The sequence below is a fragment of the Bufo bufo genome, chromosome 2, assembly GCF_905171765.1.
Source record: "Bufo bufo chromosome 2, aBufBuf1.1, whole genome shotgun sequence".
Taxonomy (NCBI): Eukaryota; Metazoa; Chordata; class Amphibia; order Anura; family Bufonidae; genus Bufo; species Bufo bufo.
The window spans coordinates 536,872,833-536,895,632 of NC_053390.1; the positions used below are offsets into that span (position 1 = coordinate 536,872,833).

General features: G+C 42.6%; 1 protein-coding gene across 1 annotated transcript in view; it reads right to left on the reverse strand.

Annotated features, from left to right (window-relative positions):
- Window positions 1–9,255: 9,255 nt before the first annotated feature.
- The window catches only part of CCDC158 (coiled-coil domain containing 158), a 47,199-nt gene continuing 33,654 nt past the window's right edge, over window positions 9,256–22,800 (reverse strand). Inside the window, exons 18-22 of the mRNA XM_040419852.1 lie at window positions 15,448–15,566; window positions 14,746–14,813; window positions 13,507–13,662; window positions 10,781–10,882; window positions 9,256–9,530 (exon numbers count right to left, since the gene is read on the reverse strand). Coding sequence (XP_040275786.1) covers window positions 9,478–9,530; window positions 10,781–10,882; window positions 13,507–13,662; window positions 14,746–14,813; window positions 15,448–15,566 — 498 coding nt within the window. The 3' untranslated portion in view covers window positions 9,256–9,477. The remainder of the gene's footprint in view (window positions 9,531–10,780; window positions 10,883–13,506; window positions 13,663–14,745; window positions 14,814–15,447; window positions 15,567–22,800) is intronic.

Below are 22,800 nucleotides of genomic sequence, written 5' to 3' on the forward strand. Positions count from 1 at the left end.
CTTTAGTTTTCAATAACACACTGCCGGGCGGAAACTTCCGCCTGGCAGTGTGTTCGGTGATGACACTGGCTCTGATGGGCGGGCTTTAGTGCTGCCCTAGCCGTTTTACTGGCTAGGGCAGCGCTAAATCCTGCCCATCAGTGCCGGTGACGTCACCGGGGTTCCTGGCAGCCCCATGGAGAGCTGCGGTACGTCACTGGATCTCCAAAAAATGCCTTTGCCCTGCGCGATTTATCGCAGGGCAAAGGAGAGCATCGGAGCATGAACTGCTCCGATGCTCATGTAAGGGGGGCTGCTGGGGTGAAAAATGGAGGTATGTCCGGGTTCAGCTCTGAACCCGGACAATCCCTTTAAATTTAGAACTGGCGCTGGATACGCCAAAGTTATGGAGAGGCCTGCGCCTCTTCATAACCCTGGCAGATCCACCGCCAGCACAGGGCCCTTATTAAAGGCGTTATCCAACCCCTAAAATGCCTCCCAATACACCGGGTCCATCACAATGGTTGTACTTGCCTCACTCCCGGCATCCATGTCCCCATCGTGCCCTGCTATTGGCTGCATCCATAAAGCAGTTTTCTTAATGCTTTCTAAATGCTGTTAAGAACATCTCAGGCAATATGGCAGCTTCCATAATCATGTTCAGGAAATAGAATTAAAAAAAATCTACAATAGGAAAATAGAGATTTGTAGAAAATAGGGTCGTTGCTAGGCATGTAGATTTGGGGCCTGGGCCCTGGACTACAAGCACATTGCCATGAATCTCTGCCGATAGCTTTCTTTTTATCTGCATTTTCAGCTTCTTTTCATGGTTATACTGAGCCACCAGTGCAGTGAGTCCAGCCAGCAGCCCGCACTGGTGGCTCAGTATCGAAGCAGGGCTTGTGCTTAGCCCCGCCCCTCACTCAGGCCTGGCAGACGAAGACCAGACACAGCCCTGCAGGAGAATTTACCCAGACAGGACAAGCAGATTCCAGAGCCACTGCTTCCTGTCCTGTTGTAGCTGCCTAGGTCACCAGTGCTGCAGTGTGAAAGGCCTTATGAAAATGGCCTCTGCCAGCCCAGCAGCAGCTGCTACCAATGTGGTTCCATGGAACAGAAGAGAGTTGTGTTACCACTGCAGGCAGGGTTGCCAACTGTCCTGAAATTTCTGGATTGTCTGTTTAAAAAAAAAAAAAAAAAAAAAGAAACTTTTTTTCCCCTGTCTGTAAAAATAATAATAATAATAAAAAAAAAAATATAGAAGTGTCCATGATTTTTCTGAAGCTGGTGGTACATGACTAGATTGTTTTGGTGGTAATTATCATCATTAGATCGCTCCCAGTAATTGCTGGTAATGAGTTCCTATCAGTATATTGAGCTAGAGACCTGTATTAATTATAATCTTTATCATTCGGTATGGTTTTCCAATTTGTCCGTAAAAAATATTGTCTGTCTGTGATTTTGGGATAAGTTGTCCAGAAAAAAGAAAAATTTGGGCTGGCAACCCTGACTGCAGGACAGCTTCATGTGAGTTCACCACCATCCATGTATAGGACAGTAAGCTTATGGGATCTGTCTCTTTGTTAAATAGTAAATATTTAATTAAAAAAAATTGTGTATATGCTGCTAGTGGAGGCTGTGTATATACTGTGAGCAGAAGAGATGTGTGTGTATATACTTTGAGCAGAGGAGCTGTGCATGCGGTATACACTGTGAGTGGAGGTGCTGTGCATGGAGTATTGACTGTGAGCGGAGGAGATGCTGTGTATAGACTGTGAGCGGAGGAGATGCTGTGTATAGACTGTGAGCGGAGGAGATGCTGTGTATAGACTGTGAGCGGAGGAGATGCTGTGTATAGACTGTGAGCGGAGGAGATGCTGTGTATAGACTGGGAGCGGAGGAGATGCTGTGTATAGACTGTGAGCGGAGGAGATGCTGTGTATAGACTGTGAGCGGAGGAGATGCTGTGTATAGACTGTGTGCGGAGGAGATGCTGTGTATAGACTGGGAGCGGAGGAGATGCTGTGTATAGACTGTGAGCGGAGGAGATGCTGTGTATAGACTGTGAGCCGAGGAGATGCTGTGTATAGACTGTGAGCCGAGGAGATGCTGTGTATAGACTGTGAGCCGAGGAGATGCTGTGTATAGACTGTGAGCCGAGGAGATGCTGTGTATAGACTGTGAGCCGAGGAGATGCTGTGTATAGACTGTTTATGGGGTAATGTGGCTGTTGTGATCCAATTTGTGCTCCATTGTGGCATGTGGTGGTATTATGTGCTATGCTGCGGTATTGCCGCTTGAATTAATAGATATGTATGTATATATCTATCTATCTATCTCCAACAAAGAAAAACAGCAGCACTATGTTGTGAATCCAGGTGCAATTTCCTCAGACCACGGACAAAGCAGTCATCAGTAGTTATAATTCTCATTATATGTTTTTCTACTTGATTGTATAATTATCACTAATTGGCTCACAAGGTATTGTGGGTATAAATGTGGATGTTTTGGCACCATTTTGTATGCTTGATAAAGACTGCAATGAGCAGTTGAAACGTTGCAGAGGGACAATAAAGCGGGTCTTCCACCTTCAATATACTGGAGTGCTGCCTCTTTTTGGAGAATTATATATATATTTATATATGCACAGTATATTATAATTTTTTTTCCGGGGGTAGGCATGTGCCTTGGGGTTTCTTCTATTAGGACCCTAGCAACGCCCCTGGTAGAAAAGGACGTGTTACTATCTTGCAGAAAAAATAACTGACACATTTCCTTTAAGTGGATGCAACGAAGAACAAGCTGGTATTAACACCTAGTTCAGAGGATTCAAATAGGCTCACTTGGTTTCTTTACAGTTGACATGACTTTGTCCCTGTGCCATGTCCTGTCTTGTCATTGCAGAGTCCAGAAGCAAACATGCAGGCACAAGTGAGCAGTGTCTGTAATAAAGATGACTTGGCAATAATAGCATAGGACGGATGAATTTCGGAGCAGCATACATCATGCACACGGGAGCGCACAGCATCATAGGTTACTATGATGAATGCACATCGGGCCGCCCGTGGGGCTATTGCCCCGCACTCATATAATAATATGAGAGCGGGACAATAGTCCGGCTGGCGGCCCGATGTGCATGCATCATGGTAACCTATGATGTATGCTGCTCCGAAACATATGGCCCTCTCACTGACTGTATGTCTCGGAGGGCATACGGTCGTGTGCATGAGCCCTAATGGGGATTTGTGAGACCACTGTGTTAACCAACAGATTTGACTTTGGGCAGTCCCCTGGTATTCACCCTTTAACCACTGTACATGGATTTGGACTTCTCTGTAGTGGAGCTACCAGGCTGATGCCTCCTGGAGTAGTCTCTGTGTGGTGGACATGGCACTAAGGGGTCCAGCAAAATCAGTCAGGGCATGCAAAATATGAGCTTAATGGTAAATGGTCCGAGCTCAGGGCCGGCAGTGCAGGATCAGAATCCAGTAAACAGGCAGAGGTCGTTATGTGGGAAAATACAGCACACCTTTGCATGAACTAGCAAGCTAAGGCACCTTACTATCGGGAAAGGTGCCTTTAGTACCCCAAGATTGACAGCCATTGGCTGATAAGGATGAGCGCATTGGCCCTTTTAAGAGGTCGAGTGAGTGAGCTTATGTTATGGGGCAGAGGATGAGGGGCCTTGCTGGCAAGCAGACCACAGTCTGTGTGGAGGGACCCATTGAGAAGAAGACTGTGGGTGGAGTGTCCAAGCCCCCAGACAGGTAAACAGTGCGCCTGCAGCTCACTGCCATACTGACTAGACTGCTGCCCAGGTCAGGACACCCTGGAAAGAATATTGACACTGGAATAGTTGGACTTGATCAAGAACAATGTAGCAGGCTGGCTTCTGGAATAAACTTGTCCAAGAACAGATGTGGCTTGGCTAGGAAAGATCGACCAGCAACCTGTCGTTTGTATTGGGTTATATTATAAACCAGTATAGTTTATGGAACGGCACATTTAACACCTATGCAATTCAGACAGTCTCCTGCTATCCTTAGTTATGGCATAAAATAATATGGTTTGTGAAAACAAGGCAGCCCATATCGCATGATGTAAAAAAGGGTGCACCCTTTAAATTAACCACTTGAACACCACATTAACCCTTTGCAGGATATCACTTGTTACCATCACAAATGTATGTTCACTATCCTGTCTACAAGAGCAAATCCCCACAGTATTCACAAATCAGTGATTTAGCATGGTCCATTGGGCCATGTTTCCAAAATTTTATTCTAGGGCCCAGTCATTTCTAATTACACAATTGATAGCAAGTGTGGACCCACTGTGCCAACTAATTGGTAGTGATGGACGAACATCGGCTGGGACGATTTGCGAACGCGCGTTCACGATCAAATGTTTGCGAACTGCGCATTCCCGCCGGGCCCCATTCACTTTAATGGCAGGCGAACCTGAAAAACCTTGAGCAAACAATTACTAGAAGTACACAAATAGTCCCACAACATGGACAGTGATATACCAGAGGGGGATCATTGGCAAAAATTCCCACAAAAAATATGTATTTTAATCAGGGGCCATTTTTGTGCGTCTTAAAGGGAAACTCTCAAAAATGTGCCCTGCTGGAGCCTAGAATTGTTTTATTTCATATTGGTTTGATGTATACAGATGTGCAGCACTCCACGTTTTTGTATCCTGCAGAGTCCATTTAAAAAATGCATACGTTAACGTAATTTTTTTTTCTACCATGGAACTGTATGGTGAACGGACGCCACTGTACGGCATCAGTCTGAGGCATCTGTTAACGCATACATTTTTGGTATGCATTAAATGGACGTCAAAAATAGGATGTGAACCCAGCCCTAGTATCAGAATAAGCACCAGTACACAGCGGAACAGCGTGGCGGAGAGGGGAGGCCGCCATGTACTGACAGAGCGCTACCTGGTCCTGGCCAGGGATGAGGACTGTGTTTACCAAGGATCATTTTCTACTGGGAAATACAGGGCACAGTATAATACACTAGAATCTATATAATATAAAGATATTAGCCCTACCCCCGAATAATAATACAATTAGGTGGTCGTTTATTATATAGAAATACGTCTATGTTAGGCTTATTCCTGACACAGATTGTGGCGAAAAAGTCCTTAGCACCGCATTCTGCATATTTTTCCCGCTCATGCCAGGTCTAAAAAAGGATGGCGTGGGCAGGAAAAGGGGTACAGTTATGGCTATCCAGTTATTGGATACCACCGCCATACATTACGGGATAACACCTCTGTACAGTGACCGTATAACACCGCCATACTGTGACCGGATAAAAGGATATAAGAGGGCACAGTACAGGGAATGACTAAGGGTGCACAGGGTGTGGTAAGAGGGCACAATGCAGGGTATAAGAGGGCACAGTACGGGGGCACAATCACATGACCCTGTTACATTAGAAGGTCCTTATAGTGAATGCGGTTCATACGCCACTATAATGAGAGGCAGAGGAGTAAGACAGGTGTGTGATTATGTGGCTAGAGATAAAAAATGTAACTATCAGCCAGTACAGGCCCCAAAAATTAGGCAATAGACATTCACCTGACAGCAAAGAACTTTGGATTCTGTGGCTGGAGGTACATTAGGCGGTCACAGGATAACAATGTAACTGTCAGCCAGTACAGGCCCTAAAAATCACAGGATAAAAAAAATAATGTAGGCCAGTACAAATACATGTCAAATACATATGTTTAAAATAACTAAAAATATAAAATTGGATTAAAAACATGACTAACAACCCCCCCCCCCCCCCTCTTGAATAAACTCCAAATGATAATAGGTGAAATTCAATTACACGTGGTCATTAGTGTTGATCACGAATATTCGAATTGCGAATTTTAATCGCGAATATCGGCACTTCGAGAATTCGCGAATATTTAGAATATCGCTAAATATATTCGTAATTGCGATTATTCGATTTTTCAGTTCATGCAAATTTTTTATGCGCATATTTTATGCAAATTGTATGCGAATTTTCGCAATCAAGAAAATAGTGCCTGGAGATCATGAATTCGCGAATTCTCGAATATATGGCGAATATTCGCGAAATATCGCGAATTCGAATATTGCCCCTGCCGCTCATCACTAGTGGTCATCACAGGTGTTGAATTCCTCCGAGATCCATGTCTTATAAATTTTTTGAAATGTGAGGAAGTCCACACTGTCGTGAGCTAGGCGATTGCGCTTATCGGTCACGATCCCCCCTGCTGAGCTGAACGTCCTTTCGTACAGGACACTCGACGAGGGGCAAGCCAAGAGTTCCATGGCAAATTGTGCCAGCTCTGGCCACAGGTCAAGCCTGCTCACCCAGTAGTCAAGGGGTTCCTTGCTTCTCAGAGCGTCCACATCGGCCGTTACCCCGATGTAGTCGGACACCTGTCGGTCTAGGTGTTCCCTGAGGCTGGATACGGAGGGGGCTGTCGATGGGTTGGCTGCAAGAATGATCTCATATCCGAAGTGACCAACACATCTTCAAACCACCCTCTTTTTGCAGGCGCGGTAGGATTGGTACCCGTACCTGTTTTGCTGTGGGTGGAAATTCCTCTGCCAGTGCCCGCAACAGTAGAATGCAGCATGTCTCGCAGCAAGGCCTGGAGGTCCTTGACCTTGATGCTTTTCATATGGGGGGACCTCTTCAAACACTAGAGCATGAAGGCCCCCATTTGCACTAAATTGGACGCATTGGAGCGCTCTGGTTCCTGCTCATCGCCCAGGAGAATGTCGTCCTCGGTGTCATCCACCCAACCACGGACAACACCAGTGATCCCCGAAAAGTTTAAAGCCTGCTCTTCTTGCTCCTCCTCCTTCCCCCAGCCACCATCCTCCTCTGACTCCTCTTCAGACTCCTGCTGACTTGTCTCAGATGGAGTAGCCCCCCTGGGGAATTTATTCAGCATTGCGACTTCCTCATCTTCCAGATCCTGCTCCTCGACGTCTTGATCAATGACACGACACAATGCATGCCCTGGCTGCGACTGAAGCAGTATTTGTGGAAGAAGGTATATCACAGCCCTCAATCAGTATTTGGTGGAAAAAGTTATATAGCAGTAGCACCGCTCAATCAGTATTTTGTGGAAGAAGTTCGTGCCCCCTGACGAAGGCACGCCGAAACGCACGTTGGGGTAGCGCCACCCTGGGTCTCTTTGCACACGGTTTGTTCAGGTGAGCTTCAGTCTCCTGCTGCCCCCCTCTGGCTATATGATCTTGTTGTTTATCCACACTTGGTCTTTTTATGCAACATACTTCCATTTTTACTTGTGCTGGCATTTTTTTATGCCATTGGGGGTGCATGTATTGACCCTGCTTCACCTGGCACCTAATAGTTCCATCATTTATTCATTACATGGGTTGGGCATTGTACCCAGCACTTTCTTTTCCCATGCTATATTCTATTATTCCATTCAACTATCCGTGTGTTTTTCCTCCCGGGGTGGCGCTCTTTTCTTGTTCTCCGCTCTCATTATCATGCTTAACGGCATCATATGTATTAACGTTCTTTATTTCTGTTATTTTTAATCATGTTCTAATAAAATTTATATATTTTTGGTACTATGAGCTCTTTTTCCCTTTGTTTCTGCTGTTTCACTCGGGATCTTGTACCGAGTTACACTTTTGGTGTGTCCCCTGTGGTTGCATTGGGTGGGCACTGCCCCTTACCCGTCCCAGGGATACCCTGGGTCATTTTGCTTGTTTATCCTATAACACAGAATATGTGCGGGTTGTGACAAGGATATTGGGGTCACTTAGTAAGACTCCTTATGCCAGTTTTTGGCAGACAAAAGTTGCAAGTCCACATGTGACTTTTTAAACGCCTGTGCGACAAACTGTCTCCAGGCATAAATGACAATCAAAAGCTACTCTCATAGTTTTCCATCTAGGCATGTACCTTGCCAGGTGCATCATCTGGCAGTGCAGGGCTATCAAAATGACCCCCATTAACTTTTCAGAAAATTAACTTTCTTTCAAGTAAATCTTGAGTATGAGATTTTTTGGAAAAAACTGGTAACATTAACTCCTGTTATATTTCTGAAAGGAATCTACCTTAGGTATGAATCCTGGCACAGTAGGAGTCCTCTCCTGCATAATGGAAAAGGGACGGATCAGTTATGCAGCCCATAGACTACTATTATGACGGAATGAATAACGGAATGCCTCTAAAGGCATTCCGTTATAGAATTGCGTTATGGTCCATGGTAACAGAATCCATAACGCAATTCACATTTTACCACCAAACGAAGTGTGATCGAATTTCATAAGCGGAAATTCGCTCATCTCTAATCAGCAACCTTCGGCACTCCAGCTCCAGTGAAACTATGACTCCCAGCATGCAAACATGCTCAGCTGTTCTTACAACTCCCATAGAAGTGAATAGAGCATTCTGGGAGTTGTAGTTTCAGAACCTCTGGAGTGTTGGAGGTTGCTGATCCCTGTCCTTTATGGAACTTCTGAGTAAGCAAGAGTTAGGGTGCAGAATCCCTTGGATCTATGTGTACTCTGTGGGGATTACAGCTATGGTAGTCTCCAGTCCACATATTAGAGTCATCTGACAATTAGAGATGTAGCCAGTATCTTCAAAATGGCTATGTATGGAGTGTGATAAGATCATGTATTGGGGCAACATAGTGTGATGATGTAGGACATTCCTATGCAACTTTGCACCATCCTCACCGGTATCTTCCCTCTGGCATTCTCTGCAGCCAGTTGGATTGATTGTGATATAGAGGGAAGGCCATAGAGAATTCCTTGAGTTCCCAAAGCTTGGCTAGATCTGCTTTTGAGCAGTACGGTGGTATAATTTGGGATGCCCAGAGGCACAGAAGATATGATATACATGAGTGGATCTCTGGAGTCTGTAATACCGTTGTGGAAAGCAGTTATTGCAGTGTTTATATCTGTAGTGGAGGAGATGGGACTCCAGAACCTTGGAGCCTATAGACTATCATAAGTAACAAAAGTACCATTATCAGGAGTTGTGTTCGGTGATAAGTAAGGTGTTAAAGTGTTTGTACTTTTTTTCTTTACACTTCACAAAAATGAAAACATGAAAATATTGTCATACTGCATAATGAGAGCTATGAGGAAACACATTGCAAGAAAAACATATCTATAAAGATATTTATATATAAAAATAAATATTTCTACAAAAATTCACAAAAATAGTATTCTGGCTCCATAAAATCATAGTATTCCATCATGCAATGAAAAGAATCCCATGCTGAGTCCACAGGTCCTAGGTTGCTGTGTAACTTCATTTCATGTAAAGTATGTCCATAAGACTCCTTTTTACGTGTGGGAACTTCAGCACCAGCATGTTATCACTGATGTCTCAAGCTAATGGAGCTATGCTGATGTTTCCAAGCACCGGTCCACATCCAGATATTAGTTATATATTTAAGAATATGTTAAACATAATTCATTCTAAAAAAAATCCGTATTCAGTAGATTGCTTTTCATCCATGTATGAAACTTTTTTCATCTGCTGTCCCAAAGATCGAAGACATTTCTAAAATAGAAAAAAATGAAACGTTCTTTTCAAATTCGGTAATGTAGCATTTCTCAATGTGTTATCAGTGCATTTTCTAATTACGTTACACTACAAGAAATCTTCTGCTCTTTTGACTGCAGTGATTTTATTTGTGATCATATCAGTGCTTTGCATGTTCATTTACAGTCTTCCCATGTTTATTAACATTTACATTATGGCATGAACTGGTCGTTGGATGTTGTTTGTAGAAAAAGAACTAAATATACTTATGCAACTGAAAGCATACTGTACTTTCCATCTTCTGAAAGTGGGAAAGAGGGACATGCTCAAATGCACGTGTACACGATTCTCCTATAATTAGGCCAGCTACTGTGCCACCATAAATGTCACCAGAGTGAACTGAAATGTCAGCCAGAGGATCTTAATAAAGGTCTCAGCCAAAAATGGTTCCACAGCAGATATAGACTCCCTCAGTTACTCCTGCATAGTCCATGGAATGCAGCTGCTCTTCCTCTCTCTTCTAATCTTTTCTGCTTTGGAAAAATTCTATAATCTGCTTTTTCAGAGTTTGTGTCTACTGGTATTTAACACTTCTCTGTAGGCTTCTCAGGGATTAATGAGCAATGTGGATGTACTAGGAGAAATATGTAGCACTCCGTGGCTAGTCATTCTATAAGGACACTGTGGTACATGAAATACTAAGCTGTGCACATTAGGACGAAACTTATAATGCACACCACATGTTTATGCCCCTCTGAAACTGTACATGGCAAACCATATGACAAAGGCACTCATCCTCCAGCACTCTAGGCTGGAAACATAACAAAGGCACTCATCCTCCAGCACTCTAGGCTTGAAACATAACAAAGGCACTCATCCTCCAACACTCTAGGCTTGAAACATAACAAAGGCACTCATCCTCCAACACTCTAGGCTTGAAACATAACAAAGGCACTCATCCTCCAACACTCTAGGCTTGAAACATAACAAAGGCACTCATCCTCCAACACTCTAGGCTTGAAACATAACAAAGGCACTCATCCTCCAGCACTCTGGGCTCGAAACATAAATCAGGCAACGGTTTTAAGTCACTGATGCAACGTCATACTAGATGAGGACCGTTAAATACTCTGGTTCAGTCATACCTAAACAGGTGGGAATTATGAGAAACTAGTGGACAGATACTTTATGAGCATTTAGAATGTACATGCACAGTATTTATCTACTACATTATCTTGTCTTTCGTGTTTTAGAAAAATATGAATTACCTTTATTCTTCATCTCTAGATCATTGGCAATGGTTTGCAGGCATTCTAATCTGTTCTGCAGATTTTGGTAAGTATTGCTGACAAAACCAGAAATCGGTTCACCTGAATAAACAAAAATAAATAAAGTAACTTCCTGATTTAACGTGTTCCTGTTCTGAACAAAAGACACACCTCTTTATCATTGAATTCAGGTATGTCATTCAGTCCTATTTTTAGTAGAATGTGGCACTCGTGTCCTGTTAATCAGGTGCTCTAGTTGTGGGGTCCCAACCCCGTAGAGGACAATAAATAAAATAAACTTAGGCACTCCTTGAGATTTGTTTGAAGTATTGTGCTGATTTTTATTTTGTTTTCATATGCAAGGCAACTTTATCATGTGCATGTGATGTTTCGGGCCTGCTCGGACATTTTTAAAACACTAGTTGCCATGGGAAGAAAAGAGAAAATAGTGATTTGAGGAAGGTGAATTCCCACCATGTAGTCTCCTACATGGTGTGAATTCACCTTCCTTAAATCACTATTCTCTCTTTTCTTCCCATGGCTACTAGTGTTGATACATCTATTGCCACAGATGTATAAAATCCAGCACCTAGCCATGCAGTTAGGCTCTACAAACATTTGTGAAAGAATTGTCCCTTCTAAAGGGCTTACTGTATTCATCCGTAGGTAATAAGATTCCATCATTGCAACAAGTCAGTATGTGAAATTTTTTCCTTCCTAGATCATCTGTGATTGGTATTATTGCAAAGTGGAAGCATTTAGGAACCACAGAAACTCAATCAGAAAGTGTCAGACCTTGATCAGGGGTGCCAATTGCTGACTAGGATAGTGCATAAAAGTTGCCAACACTCTGCTGACTCAATTGAGGAGAGCCAAGCCTCCTCTTGTATTAACATCAGCACAAAAACTGTGCATCGGGAGCTTCATGGGATAGGTTTCCATGGACGATCCGCTCCATCACCAAGCACAATGCCGAACTTCGGATAGACTGGTGTATAGCACACCGCCACTGGAGCAGTTGAAACATGTTCTGTTGAGTGACAGATCAAGCTCGTCTATCTGGGAGTGGGTTGTTTTTCAGGGGTTGGTCTAGGCCCCTTAGTTTCAGTGAAGAGAAATCTTAATGCTTCAGCTTACAATTACATTTTGGACATTTGTATCAGAGTCCCGATCTCAACCCCATCAAACACTTTCGCGATAAACTAGAATGGATAGCCAAGCTTTCTTGTCCAACATCAGTATTTGATCTCACAAATGCTATTTTTTATGAATGGGCAAAAATTCCCATAGGAATGGGCAAAATCTTAAAAAAAAAACTTCCCAGAAAAGTGGGAGCTGTTTTACCTGCAAAGGGGGGACTCAATATTAATGCCTATGGATTTAGTAGGCAGGTCAATAGCTGCTATAGGCATACTGTGAAGCTGCCCCAATAGTTTTGTCCTTTACTGTAAGTCATTGTGACATATCAAAGGTTTTGATCAAGTGGGGTCTGATTGCTGTGATCACAAAAATCAGGAGATAGAAGAACTCACACTCTCCTTGCTGAAAGATGGAGATGGCATAATAGACTTTCTATTGAGCCCGTCTTCAGCAGGGAGGAGAGACAGCAATTTGTATGAGCAATTCTGTTTGAGTGATCGGCGGAGGTCTCAGCACTTAGACCCAACCGATCAAAACCAATGATACGTAACTATGACATATCAAACTTTTTAAAAAAAAAAGTACAGGTACACTTTAAGTTGGTCATACACCTTCAATAGCTGTCGGCCAACAGCTATTTTTAACAACCCCTCCCAAACACAAGCATGTATTTTTTCTCAATGGGAAAAGAAGAGTAAACCATTGCCAAACACATCTGGCTGCTTTTTATCGTAGAGCAATGGATTGGCATGTTGAAATTAAACATGCCCGATCCTTTTTCACATCTGCTGAATGAACATTTACCATGTATGTAATATACATTACATGGTTGGCCAGTCCCGTACAACAAAAGAATAGCTAAGCGCTACCCTTGTTTAGGTTTGGTGGACTACCCTTGTTTAGGTTTGGTGGACGTGCTCTGCTGCGACTGGACCGCTGCACAGCCAGGGAGAAGGAGACTCCCACTGAGAAAACTTGGCATCTCCTCCTCCCTGTACTGGGCTTAAAAACTACAGGGGGGCACATCAGGGCATGCGAGGTGTATTTTAAAAAAAGAACAAAGATGGCAGCATCAACAGAGGTCACCCCGCAAGTAAAGGTACTTAATTAAACAAAACAAATTCCATGAAAGATCTTCTTTAACATTGAAGTATATGTAAAGTGAATCCAAATAGATGCCCTTCCATTGGCAACTGTTTGTATATGTTTTTTGGGTAGCGGATGATAGAAATTTGATGTGAACTGGCTGAGCGAGCATTTCTTGTGTTGTAAGATAAGACCAGGAAGTAGAGATAAGCAGGAACCCAGGCTGCATCATAGAGGGAGTGGTGGTGGATCCTTGAGGTATCGGTTATTTTTTTTTTTTAACCCACTCTGGATTCTCTGCCACCCCTTTAACACCTGTGTTCTGTGCGGAATTTACTGCGTCAGGCTTATCCATAGGTTTAGTCTTCCTTTAACCTCTTGTCTGCAAGTAGTCATATGCACTCAGCTGCTGACATTATACATGTGTACCTAATAAAGTGGTCACATAGTGTATGAGATAAAATGGAATGAAAGAGCAACATTGCTGAGGAAGAACATACCAAGAACTAATTCATGATCATTATTTGGGCTGTCAAACATCCCACTGATATCCTTATCATTAGCTGGTGCAGTTAGCAGGCAGTGGACTGGAGATTTAGGTTTAGCTTCTTCTTTACGGGTGGGTTTCTTGGGAGAAGAGTCATGGCATGGTTTCACTGTAAAAATAAACAAAATATAACAAGAAGCATAAAGCAGTACACCTGGAGGTTTCTAATAGGACAAGTCTATCACAAAATAACTGGAAGAGTCCACAACAGTGGACATGCAACTACTGACATTCTGATCCAGCAATCCAGCTTCCTCGTGGCCTCCAAATGCTTATGAAAAACCAATATTCTTTATATAGAGAGATTGGATAATGTGACTTAAATACACTATAGCCACTGTTTTTCTTCAGTGCTGGGCAGTGTGGGACACTGTTTGAAATGGCCCATATGGGTTAATACTTTGTGGACTTAAAGGGTTTTCCCTTATTACAAACACTTATCCCCTATCCACAGGACAGGCAAAATATGTCTGATCAGGACGATCCAACCACTGGTGACCCCGCTGATCACGAGAATGGGGGCCCTGTATTCCCTTGTCAGTCACACACATGCGCTGCTCCATTCAACTCTCTGGGACTGCAGGAGAAAGCTAAGTGCTTGTACTTGGCTATAATGGGACAACCCCTTTAAGTGATTTTCTGAATTGTATAGGCAGTTATTATGTCTACTAGTTTTATATTTAGCATGTCTTTTATGGAAAGTAAGATTAAATTGTGTGATTATAATTTGTGTCAATAAAATTAGTGCTTGACACTGGTATTCTGAAATACTTTTTGGCTTTCTTTATTCACGTGTAACATTCAAGGAATTGGATGCCTGCTTGTATGATGGTGATGTGGACGTGACTTGCTTCCATTATAAGTTTACACCATTTTTTTAATTCTCCCTCATAATATGTGTTATTATAGACCAGGGATGAGCAACCTTTGGCACTCCAGCTGCTGTGAAACCACAACTCCCAGCATGCAAACATGCTCGGCTGTTCTTCTAACTCCTTTAGAGGTGAACGGAGCATTCTGGGAGTTGTAGTTTCAGAACAGCTGGAGTGCCCTGTTATAGACGATGTCAAATGACAGATTATCACTAATGTTGATGGTAAAGAAATCCATTTAAAGGTGAAGAAATAGTTTTTAAAACATATAAAATTATATTGTTGATATACACTTTCAGAACCTGTGTTTCTAAACTCACCAGGGTCAACGACTGACAGAGTGCTGTCTACGCCCTCCAGTTCTGCTGTGTACAAAGGTACTGGCTCCCTGAAATCAGAAATTGTGGCATCAAACCAATATTGTGCCAAACGGAATGCATGCATCTTTACTGCGAATTACAATGGTTATTCAATCCTGTGTATATCTGTACAGTAACTTCTATAAGACCTCAGATAAATGCAGTGATGCATAGTTAAGCAGTTAACTATTCTCAGTTAATTTGCAGCCTTAGGGCTGATGCACACACAGGTACCAACTCTATTGGGCACCATATATATCAAGGTACTCTCCTCTAAGGAAGAATACCTTTTCTATATATTGGGTCTGACTGAGCATGCCACATTTATTTTTAATTTGAGGCATATCGAGGTACAGTACAGACCTCACACACTTCTATGGCAACCATAATATTCTGTACAAGATGGAGCTGTAATATAACCATATGTATGGGCTCTAAGAATGAGGTCACATCTGTATTTAAAAAATCATTAGATGTTGACCTCATAAAGGACATTTATAAAAAAATAAAATACTTGGCTACCAAAAAGAAAAAGCAGAAAAAAATATACTTGCACGCTATATAAAACAACAGCTAGTGAATTCGTATGAGGCTCTGAGAATAACTTCATGCAATGTATAGAAGAAAGGATTCAATTTCATCCTGAAAGTTATTGACTCTTACTTGGAAACATGGTCGGATATACAGTAAGCGCTCTTTCTCAGTTTCAAAGCTGTCTCATCTTTACAGGGTGGTAAACTGTCAGGAAGATGTACATCTTCTAGAGGCTTTTCCACATTATCCTTAACAGATGGTAGAAACATTAAAGCACATTTTACAATCTGGAGAGGAGAACTTAGCTGAACAAAGTAATTCAGTCTGAACACAAAATAACATATTCATTGAAATACAACCAAAGAGGAGGAACATATTTTACATTTCTGTTCCCACAAATGCCCAATGTCCAACACCCCTGTAGTCATCAGAAGGGTGTCAACGAAGGGGAAGTCAGGTCTTTCCAAATGGGGTGGAATTGAAGAAAAAAACAAAACGCAATTCCGCCACAGTTTTATGGGTATAGTTTTTACGGTGTTCCTTATGCATGCAGTAAAACTGACCTGTTAGCCTCATTCTCTGGATTAGTATGATTACAAAGATACCACATTTACAGTCTATAGTTTTAAGGCCTCTTTCACACGAGCGTGTTCGGATTAGGTCCGGATGCGTCCTGGTGCAATGCGTTTTGCACGCGCGTGCTAAAAAACTGAATGTGGTACCCAGACCTGAACTTCTTCACAGAAGTTCAGGTTTGGGTTCAAGGTTGTGTAGATTGTATTATTTTCCCTTATAACATGGTTATAACGGAAAATAATAACATTCTGAATACAGAATGCATAGTAAAATAGGGCTGGAGGGGTTAAAAATAAATAAAAAATAATTTAACTCACCTTAATCCACTTTTTCGCGCAGCTGGCATCTCTTCTGTCTTCATCTGTGAGCAATAGGACCTTTGATGACGTCACTGCGTTCATCACATGGTCCATCACATGATCCATCACCATGTGTCATCAAAGGTCCTATTCCTCACAGATGAAGACAGAAGAGATGCCGGCTGCGCGAACAAGTGGATTAGGTGAGTTAAAAATTATAATTTTTTTTAACCCCTCCAGCGCTATTTTACTATGCATTCTGTATTCAGAATGCTATTATTTTCCCTTATAACCATGTTATAAGGGAAAATAATAATGATCGGGTCCCCATCCCGATCGCCTCCTAACAACCGTGCATGAAAATCGCACCGCATCCGCACTTGCTTGTGGATGCTTGCGATTTTCACGCAGCCCCATTCACTTCTATGGGGCCTGCGTTGCATGAAAAACGCACAAAATAGAGCATGCTGCGATTTTCACGCAACGCACAAGTGATGCGTGAAAATCACTGCTCATGTGAACAGCCCCATAGAAATGAATGGGTCGGGATTCAGTGCGGGTGCAATGCGTTCAACTCACGCATCGCACCCGCGCGGAAAACTCGCCCGTGTGAAAGGGGCCTAATACTGTTAAAACTATACTGGTGTTTTAATACTTTTTTAAATATATAAAAAACTTATAAAAAAAAATAATTTCTTTATTTGCATCATCATATTCTGACCCCCAGAGATTTTTTATATATATATATACTTCTGCTGAGTTCTGTGAGGGTTCATTTTTGGTGGGACAATCGGTAGTTTTTATTAATACCGTGGAGTATGTATGGAGTGCGCATGACTATTTGATCACTTTTTATTGATATTTTTTTGGGAGGTGAAGGGACAAAAAAATGGCGAATCAGCAATTTTGATTTTTTTTCAGCTACAGTGGTCACCATACAGGATAAATACATTTATATTTTAATAGTATGACATTTTGGGACACAGGAATGCCTATGATGTTAATTTTCTTGTTTATTGTTTACTTACCTTAATTTATATTAAGGGGAAAGTGATATTGTCACAGTGTAGGGGGAGGAGAGGAACACCAGAATGACAACAGAAGGAAAATGACCAGGACCTAAGCCTAAAGGCTAGGGAAAGGGAAATGGTGACCACCTAAGGAAACCCTAAACCTAGCCCTGACTCCTGTCAGTATGAATAGACCCTGAAGGTAGGAATATTCATATACTGGAAACCTAGGCCCTAATAACCCAGAAAATTCCTAGGATTAGTGACAGGGTCTGAGACTAGTTGTTCCTTCCCAGATGAACGGACCAGCATCTCCCTGAGGCCTAGTAAACAACGAGCAAATGGGAGCAACAAAATACCAAGAGAAGTACACTTATCTTCAATAGAAAATGGATGAGCAGGAACTCAGATGAGGACCACACACCAGTTCTTCCAACTCCAGGCAGAGAATATCAACCACATGGTATGAGTCCAGACTAAACAGAGGAGCAGTAATGACAACAAGCTACACCTGAGACAAGAGGTGTGGTCATTACCAACAACAACACTGGAACAAGTGAAAAAAGATAGGCTGTCAGATGACCTAACGTGCAGCCAGTCTCTCAGATCTTCTAACCTCTGTCACTGGAGGGACTGTGAAAGGGATGATTAGAATTTTTATATATATTTTTTTATTTTTTTAAACTAATTTTGAATTTTCTTTGTTTACTTTTTTAATGTTTCTCTAGTGGGCTTTAATATGTGATCGTCAGATCGCTTCTGCCTAAGGCTACTTTCACACCTGCGTTTAGGTCGGATCCGTCTGGTATGTGCCCAGACGGATCCGCACCTATAATGCAAACGTTTAGATCCGTTCAGAACGGATCCGTTTGCATTACCATGAACAAAAAAAAAAAAAATAATTTTTTTTTTTTTGTTCATGATAATGCAAACGGATCCGTTTTGACTTTACATTGAAAGTCAATGGGAGACGGATCCGTTTGAAAATTGAGCCATACTGTGTCAACTTCAAACGGATCCGTCCCCATTGACTTACAATGTAAGTCTGGACGGATCCGTTTGCCTCCGCACGGCTAGGCGGACACCTGAACGCTGCAAGCTGCGTTCAGGGTCCGCCTGCTCAGCGGAGCGGAGGACAAACGGAGCCAGACTGATGCATTCTGAGCGGATCCGCATCCATTCAGAATGCATTAGGGCTGGACGGATCCGTTTGGGGCCGCTTGTGAGCCCCTTCAAACGGAACTCACAAGCGGAGCCCCGAACGCAGGTGTGAAAGTAGCCTTACACTGCAATTAATTATCATTGCAATGTATGGCAGATTCACTATGTTCTGTAGGCCTCCATAAGAACTATGGCTGTAATAGGCTGGTTTCTTCAGAGAGACCCAGGCTATTACCATGAATGAACGGCTTCCTGAATCTCAGTGCGGGGAAGCTGATCGGGCTCTGAGAGCGCAGCGCTCCCGAGGAAAGCCGGCTTAGATGCCTTGGTCACAATTTAGCATGGAATCTGAGTGTTTAAATGTCTGCAATTGGCATTATTGCCAATCATTGTCATTGCCTCCAGGTGTCTGCTTAAATGAGCATAAACCCGTTCCACTCTGGAACAAATCTCTTTTCATTAGGATTTTACAAGTTACATACACAATGACATTAAGATCAATGATGCCATATAAGCTTCAAAATGTCGCAATGCATAACAAGTAGACACAGGGGAGTGGGAGGGGGGAAGGGGAGGAGTCTGGAGAAGGGTTAAAGGCACATAAAAGCGGGTACTGGATGTATTGACACCTTCAGCTTATTGTTCTGCATAAAATACAATTACATTTTATAAGATTAAGTATACAATCAAAAGAATGGACTATAGATGTCCACCCGGGAATACATCTAATAGGACATGCTCAAGCGTATTAATATGCCCAACCACCTTCCGGAGGTGGTAAAAATTAATTATAACATTAAACAATAACAATTAAAAGTGTCTAGCGGCCATGGACAATTCTTCCTTCAGAACATAAGAGCAGAGAGCAAGAGGAATTGAAGCTGAGTGGTTGAGATATTTCATTAAATACTTCAGTAAATAGATCGGTTTCCTTACCGTGGAGGGTAGCCATAGTAGGACTGACTGAGGTGAAAGCTTAAAGGAAGATTTACAGATCTCATTTATCTTTTGTTCTACCTGACTCCAATAGGAGCGCAAGAGAGGGCAAGACAACATAATGTGGCCCAAGGTGCCTTTATATTTTTTACATCTCCAACACGTGTCTGAATTTGTGAGTCTTATTTTAAATATCTTACTCGGATCATTGTACCAACATGTCATGGTTTAACAGGCGCCATCTTTAAAGACCATAAGGCAGCCACTAGGAAATGTGCAGTACAGCTGTGAAGTACAAACCAATGTAAACAGTGAAGAAGCTGCAGTGGTTGCATAAGCACCAAAGCCCCTTCGAACAGTTGATCATTGGCGGTGCTGAGAGTCAGACCCCCTACCAATCTAATATTGGTAGTCTATCCCAAGAATGGGTCATCAGTGTTAAAAACATGGAGAACTCCTTTAAAAGGGTGCAGAACGGTAATGATATTATACTGTTTTTGTTATTTTATATGCTACTGTTTTCTCATGTTACAGGCTGGAATTGGATAAATGACTGTCTTAGAGAGAGGCTTATTGCACATGGAATTATAGAGAAAAGAAGCAGAAATGACATTCTCAGTTACCATCAGGTAGTACAACCCCTGTTTTTTTTACATGGACAAAGTGGCGTAAATCTTCTTGTCACACTCCATGTCACATGTGGACTAAGCCAGTTTCCAATAATCCTTTTTAGATTCACATAACCCTGTTCCTGTGACATAGTTAAAGGTCAACCTTTTCCACACAACTGTTAAACATTTGGAACATGGAAAATATAGTAACATAACTATAAAAAGATTTCAAATCTGAACATTAAAAAATCTGAAAAGTTTGTACAACATTGTATATATACAGTGGCATTCAAAAGTTTGGGCACCCCTGGTCAAAATTACTTTTACTGTGAACAGTATTTTAAGCAAAAACTGTATTTATTTTAATCTTTTACATTTTCAAAATGACAAAAAGGGAAAAGGGCCTGAAGCAAAAGTTTGGGCACCCCTTTTGGCAAATATTACAGCTTGAAAACGCTTTTTGTAGCCAGCCATGAGTCTTTCAATTCTTGTTTAAGGGTTTTTCATCCATTCTTCCTTGCAAAAGTCTTTCAGTTCTGTGAGATTCCTTGGTCGTCTTGCATGCACTGCTGTTTTGAGGTCTATCTACAAATTTTCAATGATGTTTAGATCAGGGGACTGTGAGGGATATGTTAAAACCTTCAGCTTGCGCCATTTGAGGTAGTCTATTGTGAATTTGTGAGGTGTGTTTAGGATCATTATCCATTTGTAGAACCAATCCTCTTTTCAACTTTAACTTTTTACAGTTGGTGTTGTTTTTGCTTCCAGAATTTGCTGGAATTTCATTGAATCCATTCTTCCCTCTACCTGTGAAATGTTTCCTGTGCCATTGGCTGCAACATAACCCCAAAGCATGATTGATCCACCCTGATGCTTAATGGTTGGAGAGGTGTTCTTTTAATTAAATTCTGTGCCCTTTTTTCTCTAAACATACCGTTGTTCATTGTGGACAAAGAATTATATTTTACCTCATCAGTCCACAGGACTTGTTTCCAAAATGCATCAGGCAAACTTCTGACAATTCATTTTTTTAGTGAGGATGCAGGAGAGATTTTCTTTTGATGACTCTTCCATGAAGGTCATATTTGTGTAGGGGTTGCTGAACAGTAGAACAATGTGCCACAACTCGAGTGTCTGCTAAATTGTCCTGAAAGTCTTTTGCAGTCATACCGGGGTCCTGATTTGTCTTTCTCGCAATCCTTTGAGCTGCTGTCTTTGAAATTTTTCTTGGTCTTCTAGACCTTCTCTTGACCTCCACTGTTCCTGTTTACTGCGATTTCTTGATTAACTTTCGAACTAAGGAAATGTCAACCTGAAAATACTTTGCTATCTTCTTATAGCATTCTCCTGCTTTGTGGGCCTCAATTATTTTCATTTTCAAAGTGTTAGGCAGCTGCTTAGAAGAACTCATGGATGCTGTTTTTTGGGACTTGGTTAGAGGAGTTTGGGTATACATAAAGCTTAGAAATTTGCATCACCTGGCCTTTCCTAACAATGATTGTGAACAAGCCTTAACCTAACAGGCTATTTAAAGGGACACTGACAGGGCCAAAAAGCATATTAAGGTATATATATGACCGTACAGGTCTTATAAAGTGTATAAGAATCATGTAAGTATCCCCCCTGTCCACCTTATAACTACAGTAATGTGAAGTTTTATAACCTGCTGGAATCGGGTTCAATCTGCCCAAGGGGCGGTGTTTCACCTCAGCTTGCGCCCAGCCAGCCTCGCCACAACTGCCGTTTGAAGCGCCGACCAGCTCATCAATATTCACTTCGCTGGGCGGTGCTGGGCGGCTAACTAGTGTCCCCGGCTATCTTCAGCGCATGCGCCCGGCACCCTCACTGGCCGGGATCGCATCGCGCCTGCGCACAGTCTCATTCTCAGAGGCTGCCTAGTGTCCCCGGCTATCTTCAGCGAATGCGCCCGGCACCCTCACTGGCCGGGATCGCATCGCGCCTGAGAATGAGACTGTGCGCAGGCGCGATGCGATCCCGGCCAGTGAGGGTGCCGGGCGCATGCGCTGAAGATAGCCGGGGACACTAGCCAGCCTCTGAGAATGAGATTGTGCGCAGGCGCGATGCGATCCCGGCCAGTGAGGGTGCCGGGCGCATGCGCTGAAGATAGCCGGGGACACTAGTTAGCCGCCCAGCGAAGTGAATATTGATGAGCTGGGCGGCGCTTCAAATGGCAGTTGTGGCGAGGCTGGCTGGGCGCAAGCTGAGGTGAAACACCGCCCCTTGGGCAGATTGAACCCGATTCCAGCAGGTTATAAAACTTCACATTACTGTAGTTATAAGGTGGACAGGGGGGATACTTACATGATTCTTATACACTTTATAAGACCTGTACGGTCATATATATACCTTAATATGCTTTTTGGCCCTGTCAGTGTCCCTTTAAGGTCTGAGACCTTAGTCAAAGTTATCTGAGCACTCAAATCTCCTTGGATTTCCATACTTTTGTTCCTTTCCTTTTTTCACTCTAAAATTGTACAAAACCAAAATAATACACTGATATTGCTTAAAATGTTGAAAAGTGTGCTTTATCTTTAACTTTATTCCTTTTGAAGATCATTTCATCTTAAACTTGCTTAACTGTTCACAGTAACAGTGTTAGGTCTGCAGTTCGTGCTCACCACTCTCCTGCTGTCCCTTGTGGGCCGGACACCACGCCACTCACCATGCAATCCGGCGTCCTCTACATGTTGCAGCCTCTATCATCTTGTCACACTCCTGTCTGGTCTTTTAAAGGGCCATTGCCCACACTCACTAAACCTTCCCCAGCAAATGACTGAAGGTCCCAGTGTATTTAAGCCACCCTCTCCAAGCAGAGGGTGCCTGAGATTAAAGGTTCCATGTGACCAGCAAAGGTGTTGGAGGTGCTTC